Genomic DNA, 12,716 nt, shown 5'->3' with positions numbered 1-12,716 from the left:
CCTTTTTTTGAATCCAGGTTTCTCTGGAGACATAAGACTAATCTATCTGGGGGGGGGAGTGGTGACCTGTATCAGTGATTTTGACCAGATACACAGATCACCTGCAGAAATGAAGCACCTTATGTACTCTCCTATGGTTATAACTGGTTATAACTAGGCATGACCTAGGTAAAATCACAATTACCTCATTAAAGTCTGTCAGTGATATGAATAGTTGGTAGAACTGTAAAACAGACACCAGCTACCCTCTCAATGTACACATAGTGCTGTATTGGTGTATATTTCCCCCTGAAAAATAGTTATTCTACAGGAAATGTTATATAAATACCAGAATTTCTATAATATCCTACAATATTCTATATGTGCAACGTATTATAGTATTTGGGTTGCTATAACATTTGGTTTGAAGTGACTTTCAGGATTTGCCCATGCTTTTTGWAGSATCCTGCAATAGACCTATACAACCCCCATTACTTGACTAGCAGCAATGATAATGCTGGCTGTGGGGTAAGTAAATTAAAAATTAAAAACYAAYCCATATTTTTGGTAATTGTCTWGCAGGATCAATGAATTAATCACTTTTCTTTCAAAAAAATMAAGTATATTTAAAATTTTGGTGTACCGCCCTTTTAAATGGCAGTCGTTTTTACCATAGAAATATGGCAAAATCTATATTGACAAAAAAATWAAAAACGAAATGGTACTAGAATAAAATCTGCTTTTTAGTACTAATGTGGATTGTACTTTGAAAAAAATGCTGCACATTATTTAAGGGGGAAATGTAGATTTTCTTTTTACAGAAAATGCAAATGAACTGTTATTTTGCTAAAATAACAGTCTGCTTTGTTTTCTTCATTTTTATTATTGTACATGTCTAATGATGTTTTGATAAGAATTAAGTGGACATTTTGCTATGATTGTTAGTTTTTCCAATAGTTTCTTCTAGGTTTCAAAATGACTCCAGTTGGATATATATGTATGTAAAATAGGTTATGAGGGTTAACATGCCTTTTTAAGTAGATTCATAACACCTCAAGTGAAAAATGTATTGTATGTTTTTTTTACTACATATAATGGAGATCCTGTATTTGAAGCATGACTGCCTGCACAACACTGTATGTGTGACCTTATTGGTGGCCTCTTAAGTAAAGTGTATTCACCTATCATGATATTTGACTAAAGTCCCAGTTTAAGAGGACCAGATTGCCAAAAAAAATAAAAAAAATCCCCCATTGAAAATATCACACTGTGTACACATGCAACATGTTTACGGTATGTGTTTTCCCAAAGGGGACTGTCTGTCACCACCTGATTGACACAGATTCAATATTTTCCTCATGTTCTGCTATTTCACAAGTTTTGAACTCAAAGCATTGACGTAAAGCACACAAAAACATTGGCAAGTGTTATAACAAAGGTGAGAGTAACTTTACCCTCGGTTTCTCAACATGCTGTTTGCTTTGGAACGCTGCCAAGTGTCATTCACCTGAAATGCGTGTGGAGCTGAACTCAAAACAAATGTAATTTGTTGCTTTGTGAGTACAAGGCTATGCATAATAAGAGTATACGCTGTTGAAAGTGATGTAGTCTAGACTAATTGAGCTTGCCTGGCACAGTGGACAGCGGAACCGTCCCAGCACATTTGACACTCCAGGCAAACACAACGTAGGATACTATTTGAATCCGGGGCTGGTCACTATGCGGTCCTGTGAAAGTCAGAGGTATTGTGACTGGTGTATCAGAGGCATAATTAATTTAACCCTTATTTTTCCAGGTAAGTTGACTGAAAACATCTTCTAATTTACAGCAACAACCTGGGGAATAATTACAGGGGAGGGGGGTGAATGAGCCAATTGGAAGCTGGGGATGATTAGGTGGCCATGGGGGACAGATGGGGAATTTACCCAGGACACCAGGGTTAACACCCCTAGTCTTACAATAAGAGATTCCATCTGAAAGACGGCACCATACACAGGGCAATGTCACTGCCCTGGGGCATTGGGATTGTTGTTTATMTTTACACCAGAGGAAAGAGTGCCTCCTACTGGCCCTCCAACACCACCTCCAACAACAGRATCTGGTCTCCTATCCATGGACTGATCAGGACCAACCCTGCTTAGCTTCAGTGGCAAGCCAGCAGTGTGATGCAGGGTGGCATGAATAAGGTGTGATCACCGTGGTAAGATCATCTTAACATAGCTCTTTATTAACTAGTTGGATCCTTATCAGTCAATATACATTGTAATTTTGAGTCAGGTACAATAATTWATGGAAGAGGAAGTACTGATAAATAATCCTTCACTATGACCATGACTGAATTCTCTACTAGCCTACTGCTTACTAAAATATTGACTATCTATTAACCAAACTACATACTATTTTTAGAACATTCTAGTAAAGTAACTCTCCAGTGTCTCCATATTTCTGTGAAATATGACCTATAATTACGTACAACAAAAGTGAAATAGTTTTCCTTACAAAAAAAGTGGTAATTAGGTATATTGAAAATTCATACTAGATGAAAAGCAGAAATGAGTGTGGCATCCTGACTCAAAGTTAAGAAATGTCACATACTACAAAACGTCCTATTCTTACTGTRCTACTTACTRGCTTAGGCGCATCGCTSCTTTGGGAGCATAGGCCATCAACGACTCCTTTCCTATTCTCGACTCCTTTCCTACTCAAAAAGCCTACTGGGAAGCAGGCTAGAAGAGAAGCAGGACAGAGCCTATGACTTCATGACTAGCTGCTAATACATACTAATAGTTTTTTATTCATTTAGCCTATTATGTGTTCCCATCATCATTATGCATACATTTCAGCTAGATTAAAACTTCATAAGCCCTTTATAAAGCCTACGTAGATGCCATACAAATAATTAATCAACAGATGTAAACTCTCTGTTCTTAGTTTCAAGTTTTAATGTCATATATCCGGSCTTTGCTAAACTTGGGTTCATATACAGTATATAGCATGATCATTGTTCTAATAAATGATTTGTGAAGCATCTAWGTAGGCCTTATAAAGGACTATGAAGCTTCATAAGGCCTTCATAAGTTATAGTTTGTTTAAAGTCAGACTGAAAAGTCTATATTTTAAGAGTTGTTGAGTGTATGGTATCAATGCTGTTTATACACGCCCACACGACTGCCCGTGTCATCGGTATGTGTGTAAATGTTTCTCACAGTTAGCTGACGTTGGCAGTAGTGGTAGCAAGAGGCCACAGGTCTTGAATTAGCATTAGCAATTGATGACTCTGCCTACTAAATAGGACTTTGTGAACCTCACACCCCATAGACATATGCCTGAGTATAATGGGCTGTTTTTAAAATAACTGTAAGTAATACTGCATTGGTAGTCCTCATTCAATTTCAAGCATGTGTAAAGGAATGTGTACAGTTTATTTTCTCATTTCATTGGCGAGTTGGAATGACATGTGGTCTGAAGATAACTATTGTATGGATGACTGTGTGTGTTGAAAACAAGGAAAACATATTAGATCATAGTCTAAGTCTGCATTAGGGGTAATCCTGTTCAAAACAAGGATAACATATTGGATCATAGTCGAAGTCTGCATTAGGGGTAATCCTGNAAGTCTGCATTAGGGGTAATCCTGTTCAAAACAAGGATAACATATTGGATCATAGTCGAAGTCTGCATTAGGGGTAATCCTGCTTGGGAAAGGGCTAAATAGGCTGTTACCCTATGAGGTCTGGAACCTGCTGTTTTCCTCTTCTACCTGATAATTAATTGGTGGCCCAGGTCTAAATCGGTCCCTGATTAGAGGAGAACAATGAAAAAAGGCAGTGGACACACAGTTTTTCAATTTAAATGATTATACAAAATTCGTATATATAGTACCAGTCAAAAGTTTGGACACACCTACTCATTCAAGGGTTTTTCTTTATTTGTACTATTTTCTACATTGTACAATAATAGTAAAAACATCAAAACTATGAAATAACACATATGGAATCATGTAGTAAACAAAAAAGTGTTAAACAAATCAAAATATATTTMAMATTTGAGATTCGTCAAAGTAGCCACCCTTTGCTTTGATGACAGTTTTGTACACTCTTGGCATTCTCTCAACTAGCTTCATGAGGAATGCTATTCCAACAGTCTTGAAGGAGTTCCCACATATGCTGAGCACTTGTTGGCTGTTAATCCTTCACTCTGTGGTCCAACTCATCCCAAACCATCTCAATTGGGTTGATGTCGGTGATTGTGGAGGCCAGGTCATCTGATGCAGCACTCCATCACTCTCCTTCTTTGTCAAATTGCCCTTAAACAGCCTGGAGGTGAGTAGGTGTGTCCAAACTTTTGACTGCTACTGTATATATGGGGGATACAACCATCTKATTTCTGCAGATTTTGCTACTAAGAGACAGAATCATTAGATAATATGTTTTGGTACTGTCCAAATGTAGCTTGTTTTTGTTCGCAGGTTCAGGAATGGCTGAAGATTTACCTGGAGTTAACTCTGCAAATAGCACTGCTGGGTGATCTGAAAGTTAATCGATCGATAATATAATACTCTTAGAAAAAAATGTTTCTTTAAATTACAATCTATGAGAATAGAAAGGTTCCGAATTTTTGTGAAACATCACAGCACAGTTGAAAAATATATGGCAAATAGAAATCAAAGGAGTTGAGGGTAGCTGAAGGATCGGACTAAAAACAAACAAAAGATAACTAATGTAAAATATACTGTGTCTGTAATATGAATATAGTATGTATACGCTGGAAGTAGAAGCCTAGATGTTGTTGTCCATCAGTTTACTCCAATTAGGGGAGGGGTGGTGGGGTTAGGGGGAAATAATAATAATAATAAAAGGCAGTGGAAGTGACTTCTAMGTCCAGAGTTGAAATTGAGGAGGCTAGAATGTACCCTAGCAACGGTTGGAAGAGTTGCTTCTAACACGATACACTTAAATAGGAAAACAGACAGAGACAGGGTTTGATCGAGGATATATTTATTTGTGTTTATATTTAAGTCTCAAGGTTGACAGGCTACTAATTAGAGGTCCTGTGAGAATCCTGGTTCTTTGGACTAGATCCCTCCCTACCGAATATAAACTTCAGACTCGCTGTCTCTCTCCCTCTCCCCCTCTCTCACTCTCGTCTGCACCCCCCCCCCCCCCCAACCGCCTCACCCATAATATCTACATCACAGAAGGAGATCAGTCCCATAATAGTCCCATGAGCATTGGGCTACAGCGATACTCCTGCGTTACACTGCGTTGTATTGTCAAATCAGAGACGAGAGGAGACACATGATAAAGAGAGAGCAAAGGGACTTCTGTGTGCCAGTTTCTCCCAAGCATGAGTGTCTGATGGTGGGTTCAAGCAATGGATTTGTATTTTAATGACATTGTTAAACAGGGATATGTGTATTTTCGCAGCAAGCATTTATGGGTAAGTGCCTGCTTTCAAACCAGCCTCAGACCAATTTAATCTAAGTCAATGGACCCAACGTGGATGAACTCTTTTCTCAATCATTCTCTCTTTTGTCCAGATCTATCGGAGGTGCTGGCTTGTTCTAAGAAGAGACTCCAGTAAAGGGCCCAAGAGATTGGAGAGGTTCTCAAATGAACAGGCGGCTAACTGCCAATGTCACCACAAAGTAGGCAATCAAACTGAAATACTGGAGTGGTCTTGAAATACTGGAGTGGTGTACCACTGTGGTCTTGTTTGGAGATTTGTTTTGTTTCCCCCCCCCATGATTATCAATAACATTGAGAGTTGTGGTTATTTTGTTGATTTGTGAAAATGAGAGTCATTGCACACTCAAATGTACCACAGGGTCTCGACAACAAAATGAGAAGAGATATATATTTAGAAGTATAAAGAAGATTTCACTGTTTGCTTGCCGTGAGCTTAAATTGACATATAGCTTTGTGGCTTTGTAGATATTAAATAACTATATTTCAACCACAGAGATCCTATTAAAAGTTATATGGGTAATTCTATAGTTTCAACAATCTGATAAAGACTGTGTTGGTTGAAGGGTTGTTATTATATAATGAAAACTTTATTATTGAAGGGCACTTTCGGGAGCAACAAACAGGGCCATTATTGTGTCATGTGTACTATATTCTCCCAGGTGACAGACCTCACAAAAATAAGAAATGTTACCAGACCCCCACGGGGTAAAAAGAAACACGCTGTGGTTCTGACTTTCAATGACGACTCACCAAAGGCTTTCGCATGTGATTCAGGTGAGTTTGGGAAACATGAACTTAATGTTGTATTGAATTAAACTGAATTGAACTAACTTATTTTGTCAACACAACTAACTACAAATAGAAATGATTTACAAATATAACACATTCTAAACGCGTTTCGTTCAACAACTCCTCACAGAGTTGGACGCCAAGGAATGGTGCAAAGTGCTACAAATGGAATGTCTGGAGGCTAAAATGACTGACCTGACCTTGGAGGAGCCAYTCCTATTTAACATGAACCTACATCGAGATCACAGAGGTGTAGACCACGTTCGTATAATATTCCAGCAACGACACAAGCTACTATACTGATCAAATGCTTTGAATAAATGMGTCGAAAAATATGAGCAACATGCTTTAAAGGCCCGATCTTTCATCTGAAAAACGACAAACCGACAACACTTGGCGTGATATAAAGCTGAGGGATGGGGCTCGAAAATTTAAAAAAAGGCACTCACATTCATAGGAGCTCTAAATATTTAACGACATTTTCAAACTATAAATTACATAATGTAAGTAACATTGTTCAATGTAATTAGTTTAAACTACAAAAATAAATACCACAGATCGCACCTTGTCTCTGGCTAATCAATGTATTCTGTTCTCTTTTCCAGAGCAGTTCCACGTATTCATGAAGCCATCACAGTGTATGGATTTCWACGGGGAATGTAATCTTCAGATCACTTGTGACACTCTCTTGCTGTGGGACACCCAGAACCCTGGTCTCAAAATCACATCCTGGCCACTGCGGTCACTTCGCCGTTACGGTCGYGGTCAAAACTGGTTCACATTTGAAGCTGGGAGGTGAGGATCTGGGTATAAAACCATTATTAACCAATGTAATGTATATACTGTATAACCAATTCAACATAGTTTGTAGCTGTCTTCCTATTGGATACTCTATGTTGACTAAGAATCAGAGCCGTACATCATACATCTAAATACATAAGTGACCTCATAGACCAAGAGGTGTGTACAGTATACTGCTAGGGGTAGGATTGATGCAGGGTTCATACCCTGTCCTGGGACTCTTTGGACATGGGCTACTGGGAATAGACATATTTACTATACCAGTCATTTCATTTCTAATCATTGAAGAGAAGTGATTAGTGCATACTTGTGAGGAAGGAGAGATCATTTAGAAAAAGCCCAAACCTCCAAAGGACTTCACTCTGCTCTACTCCATTACCAGTGACCACTGCTCTGAAACAGCTGATCTGAAATGACTTAATAGGTGAACGTAACACGGTTGATACCGATACAGCCCTTTGACCAGTCAGAGGTCCTCAAGGGAAAGTGTTATTTAAYATTATGAAACACTTTTGGATTACACTAAATAATATCTTTAGTGAATAAGCAATTATATGCTTTATAATTCTTGTGGATTGTAAAGCWTATAAATATTTGCTAATGCTTATTTATGATTGTTTTTTGAAAGTGTCAGTAACTATTAGGAGTCTGTACCAAATACATTTTTCATAGGCCATTCACAGAATGAATGGTAAACTGTATTTTCCCCAGGATGTGTGACACTGGAGAGGGACTCTTCACCTTTCAGACACCAGAGGGAGAACGGCTCTATCATAGAGTGAATGAGGCAGTGTTAGCCACTGTGGAGCAAGAGGACTGGCTATGCTGTGTATGTTAACCACTTTCACATCACACCTGGGTTCAGATGCTATTTGAAGTCTTTAAAATACTTTCAGCATTTGCTTAAATCTGCCTGGAGTGCCAGGTGGYTGGGGTTTGCAAACTCAATCAAGGCAAACTCAATCAAGCACWGCTGAAGTTTTTGCAATGATTTCAAATAGTATTTGAACCCAGGTCTAATTCACATAGTCTTATTGTGCCTGTAACCTACACTGCCCAGCTTAACTGCTGTAATCTCCCCAAAATAATGTAGTCAAGCATGACACAATCAAGACAAATCTCCTCTATTATTGAATGAGCACTCAGGCCCTGACCTCCAAGGGGCCCACAACCCTGGAAGGTGCAGAATTGCAGGAAATTWGCTTTAAAACGGCAACATTTTCTCTTAGTGTAACAGCATTCAGAGGAAGAAGGTGAGGACCAAGGTGCAGCGTGATACGTGTTCATATTATTTATTCGAAACTGAACACTGAATACAAAATAACAAAAGGAATAACCGAAACCGTTCTGACAGGTGATACAAACACTAAACAGAAAATAACCACCCACGACTAAAAGTGGGAAAACAGACTACCTAAGTATGGTTCTCAATCAGAGACAACGATAGACAGCTGCCTCTGATTGGGAACCAAAACCAAAACATAGAAATACAAAATCTAGACATACAAACATAGAATGCCCACCAACATCACACCCTGACCCCAAAAAAATAGAAACATACAAAGCAATCTACGGTCAGGGCGTGACACTTAGCCTCATGGACAAAATGTGTAGAATAGCATTATAAAACTGCACAGTTTTCTCTCTTGCTTGCACCCATGGCAAGAATGTGTAGAATAGCATTTATAAACTTGCACAGTTTTCTCTCTGCACCATTAGCAAAATGTGTGCAGAATAGCATTATAAATTCACAGTTTTCTCTCTGCACCATGGCAAAATGTGTAGAATAGCATTATAAATTCACAGTTTTCTCTCTGCACCATGGCAAAATGTGTGAGAATAGCATTATAAATTCACAGTTTTCTTCTCTGGCACCATGGCAAAATGTGTAGAATAGCATTATAAACTACAGTTTTCTCTCTTGCACCATGGCAAAATGTGGTAGAATAGCATTTTAAACTACAGTTTTCTTTCTGCACCATGGAAACATGTGTAGAGAATAGCATTATAAAACTACAATTTTCTCTCTTGCACCATGGCAAAATGTGTGAGAAATAGCATTTTAAACTACAGTTTTCTCTCTGCACCATGCAAAATGTGTAGATAATAGCATTATAAAACTACAGTTTTCTCTCTGCACCATGGCAAAATGTGTAGATAGCATTTTAAACTACAGTTTTCTCTCTGCACCATGGCAAAATTGTAGCAAATAGCATTTATAAAACTAGTTTTCTCTCTGCACCATGGAAAAATGTGCTAGAATAGCATGTATAAAACTAGTTTTCTCTCTGCACCATGACAAAATGTGTAGAATAGCATTATAAAAACTAGTTTTCTCTCTGCACCATGGCAAAATGTGTAGAAATAGCATTAATTAAAACTACAGTTTTCTTCTCTGCACCATGGCAAAAATGTGTAGAATAGCATTATAAAAACAGTTTTTCTCTCTGCACCATGGCAAAAATGTAAATAGCATTATAAAACTAGTTTTCTCTCTGCACCATGACAAAATGTGTAAGAATAGCATTATAAAACTAGTTTTCTCTCTGCACCATGACCAAAATGTGAGAATAGCATTATAAAGCTATTTTCTCTCTGCACCATGGCAAAATGTGGTGAAATGCAGTACGTTAGCTGATTTCCACAACAACAAACAAAAAGAAATCGGAGGTCGGTGCCCCGGGGCCCCAAATGTGGTAGCACGACCCTGTCTAGGACCATATTCAAAATGTGTCTCAGAGTATACACTGCACAGGAGTGCTGACCTTGGATCGGTTTTGACTGTTAAATGTTTTGAAAATTAAATCAGATTATGGACAAGGGGGGCTGATTCTTGATCAGCTCTCATACTCTTGAGACGCTTGTGAAATGAGATAGAACTCTGCCACCTGCTGCATATCCATGTGTATTAAAACATTGTGTCAGCAGTGTCAGCAGTGTCAGCAGTCTGTGCATTATCACTTCCATTGTCTTGTTTTTTTGCCCATGCATCTTCAATCGAATGACCCTTAAAATGTGTTCCATACCCATTTAGGATGAGAGGAAGACAGGTACGGAGAGGAGAACCAGAGAGTCTACAATACNCATCTTCAATCGAATGACCCTTAAAATGTGTTCCATACCCATTTAGGATGAGAGGAAGACAGGTACGGAGAGGAGAACCAGAGAGTCTACAATACCTTGGACTCTGTGCTGACACTGCTGATTCTGATGGTCCAGTCACAATCCTTGATCCCATTTGAAATCAGATTAAATATATTCACTGTATATCAGTTTGATAGTCATAGTTGTTTTTTGAAACAATGTTCAGATATGAAGGAATTATGTAAACACCAAGGACTACATATTTATGTACTGGAATCCTTCAGTATATTTTTAGGTAAAACTATCAAAGTTATCCATTTTAGTCTGCTTTTTGCATTTTGATAGTTTGTGTGAATATTAGTTTTTGATTTTAATAGTACAGGTAACTGCCAAAATAAAGTAAACACTTGATTCCTGAGTTAATGAAGCAATTAACATCCCATCATACTTAGGATCATGTGTAAAAATGCCCAGTTMCCCATTATTTTAGCTACCATGGCTATACGAAGAGATCTCAGTGACTTTGAAAGAGGGGTCTCAGAGGAGAACAGGGGGTTTAAAGTGTGTGTGTCTCAGTCACCAGATCTCAACCCAATTGAACAATTATGGGAGATTCTGCAGGCATGCGACAGCATTTTAAAGCCACCATAAACAAAACACCAKATTTCTGGTGGAAGAATGGTGTACACTTGTAGAATCAATGCCAAGGTGCATTGAAGCTGTTCTTGCAGCTCGTGGTTGCCCAATGCCCTATAAGACACTTGGTGTTTCCTTTATTTTGTCAGTTACCTGTACATTACTGTTGAATTTATTAATGTTAATAAATGAGTTATTAAAAATTATTAAAGCCAAGATTGTAATCTGGCTGGCCTCGGCTTCAGGCACACGGCACAAGATTGACAACATACTATTTAAATGTTTTACATTTAACCTTTATTTAACTAGGCAAGTCAGTTAATAACACATTTTTATTTACAATGACCCCAGCCAAACCCTTGACGACGCTGGGCCAATTGTGCTCCACCCTATGGGACTCCTAATCACAGCTGGATGTGATACAGCCTGGAATCAAACTAGGGACTGTAGTGACGCCTCTTGCGCTGAGATGCAGTGTCTTAGACCGCTGCGCCACTACACATACTGTCCAGAGAGAAACAATGGATCTGACAGGGGAGAGGTATGCAGACTAACATGATATTAATATACACTGAGTGTACAAAACATTAGGAACATCTGCTCTTCCATGACGTAGACTGACCAGGTGAAAGCTATGATCCCTTATTGATTTCCCCTGTTAAATCCACCTCAAACAGTGTAGATGAAGGGGACGAGAAAGGCACATTTTTTACTGCAATGGGCTAAATCAGGGTCACAATAACATCGCACCTGCCCAGACCCAATGGCATCAGACCTGCCCAGACCCAATGGGCTAAATCAGGGTCACAAACAGTTTTTCTTGGTAGTCTTAAACATATCTACTTTGAAACAAAAGTATACACCTCACACACATGGTTAATGGGCTTTAAAGAAATACACCTGCACCATGTCAGATATAGAGTTGAAATGTATTACATTTTCTGTTTGCAGCCCAATATTGCACTTCACTCACAGAAGAGTGAAATTTAACAAAATCGTATGACATAGAAACACTTAAAATAATGTTTATTATGTAAATTATGAAAAATATTAATAACATTCCACCCATGAGTCACTAGGTCACTTGACTGCAGGAATTAAGGAGGATTTTTAAGCCTTGTGTCACGATCGTTAGAATGATTYGACCAAGMRGCAGAGTGCGTKGAGTTCAACATGTTTTAATCAAATGAAACTCACCAAAACAAATACAGAAAACAAACGAACCGTGAAGTAATTGCAGTGTAAACAGGCACTACACAAAAACAAGATCCCACAAACAACAGGTGGGAAAAGGCTGCCTAAATATGATCCACAATCAGAGACAACGATAGACAGCTGCCTCTGATTGGGAACCATACCAGGCCAACATAAAAAACTAAAAACTAGAATGCCCAACCTAATCACACCCTGATCTAACCAAACAAAGAAATAAAAAGGCTCTCTAAGGTCAGGGCGTGACACCTTGAGATCATTGAGGCATGGATTGTGTACAGTATGTGTGCCATTCAGAGGGTGAATGGGCAAGACAGAAAATGTAATGGTAGAAGGTAGACCGGTTTAACCGGTACACCGGTTTAACTGTGTCAAGAACTGCAACGCTGATGGGTTATTCAAACTCAGTACTGAGTTTTTTTCTATTTTAATTTTACCTTTATTTAACTAGGCAAGTCAGTTAAGAACAAATTCTTATTTTCAATGATGGCCTAGGAACAGTGGGTTAACTGCCTTGTTCAGGGGCAGAATGGCAGGTTTGTACCTTGTCAGCTCGGGGACTTGAACTTGCAACCTTTCGGTTWCTAGCCCAACGCTCTAGCCACTAGGCTACCCTGCCGTATCAAAAATGGTCCACCACCCAAAGGATATTCAGCCAACTTGACACAACTGTGGGAAGCATTGGAGTCAACATGGGTCAGCATCCCTGTGGAACGCTTTCGAAACATTGTAGAGTCCATGCCCTGA

At 38.8% G+C, this 12,716-nt stretch overlaps 1 protein-coding gene across 9 annotated transcripts; it reads left to right on the top strand.

The window, feature by feature from the left end:
* Nucleotides 1-1,525: 1,525 nt before the first annotated feature.
* On the top strand, nt 1,526-10,968 carry LOC111970526 (docking protein 5). 9 transcript variants are annotated; one of them, XM_070445794.1, is made up of 10 exons: nt 1,526-2,179; nt 4,097-4,301; nt 4,448-4,502; nt 5,177-5,418; nt 5,519-5,626; nt 6,107-6,221; nt 6,367-6,486; nt 6,842-7,031; nt 7,749-7,866; nt 10,168-10,968. In XM_070445794.1, the coding sequence occupies exons 4-10, from the start codon at nt 5,353-5,355 to the stop codon at nt 10,231-10,233; spliced, it is 783 nt and encodes a 260-aa protein (XP_070301895.1). In that variant the 5' UTR covers nt 1,526-2,179; nt 4,097-4,301; nt 4,448-4,502; nt 5,177-5,352; the 3' UTR covers nt 10,234-10,968. The 9 variants fall into 9 exon arrangements, with proteins under 9 accessions (XP_070301895.1, XP_070301896.1, XP_070301894.1 ...); XM_070445795.1 differs by having other exon boundaries at nt 1,526-1,774; nt 2,027-2,179; nt 4,097-5,418; XM_070445793.1 differs by having other exon boundaries at nt 4,123-4,301; nt 4,448-5,418.
* Nucleotides 10,969-12,716: the final 1,748 nt, after the last annotated feature.

Source organism: Salvelinus sp. IW2-2015, linkage group LG11 (genome assembly GCF_002910315.2).
Source record: "Salvelinus sp. IW2-2015 linkage group LG11, ASM291031v2, whole genome shotgun sequence".
NCBI lineage: Eukaryota > Metazoa > Chordata > Actinopteri > Salmoniformes > Salmonidae > Salvelinus > Salvelinus sp. IW2-2015.
Note: the sequence above shows the minus strand (reverse complement) of the source record. Positions and strands in the feature narration are given on the sequence as shown.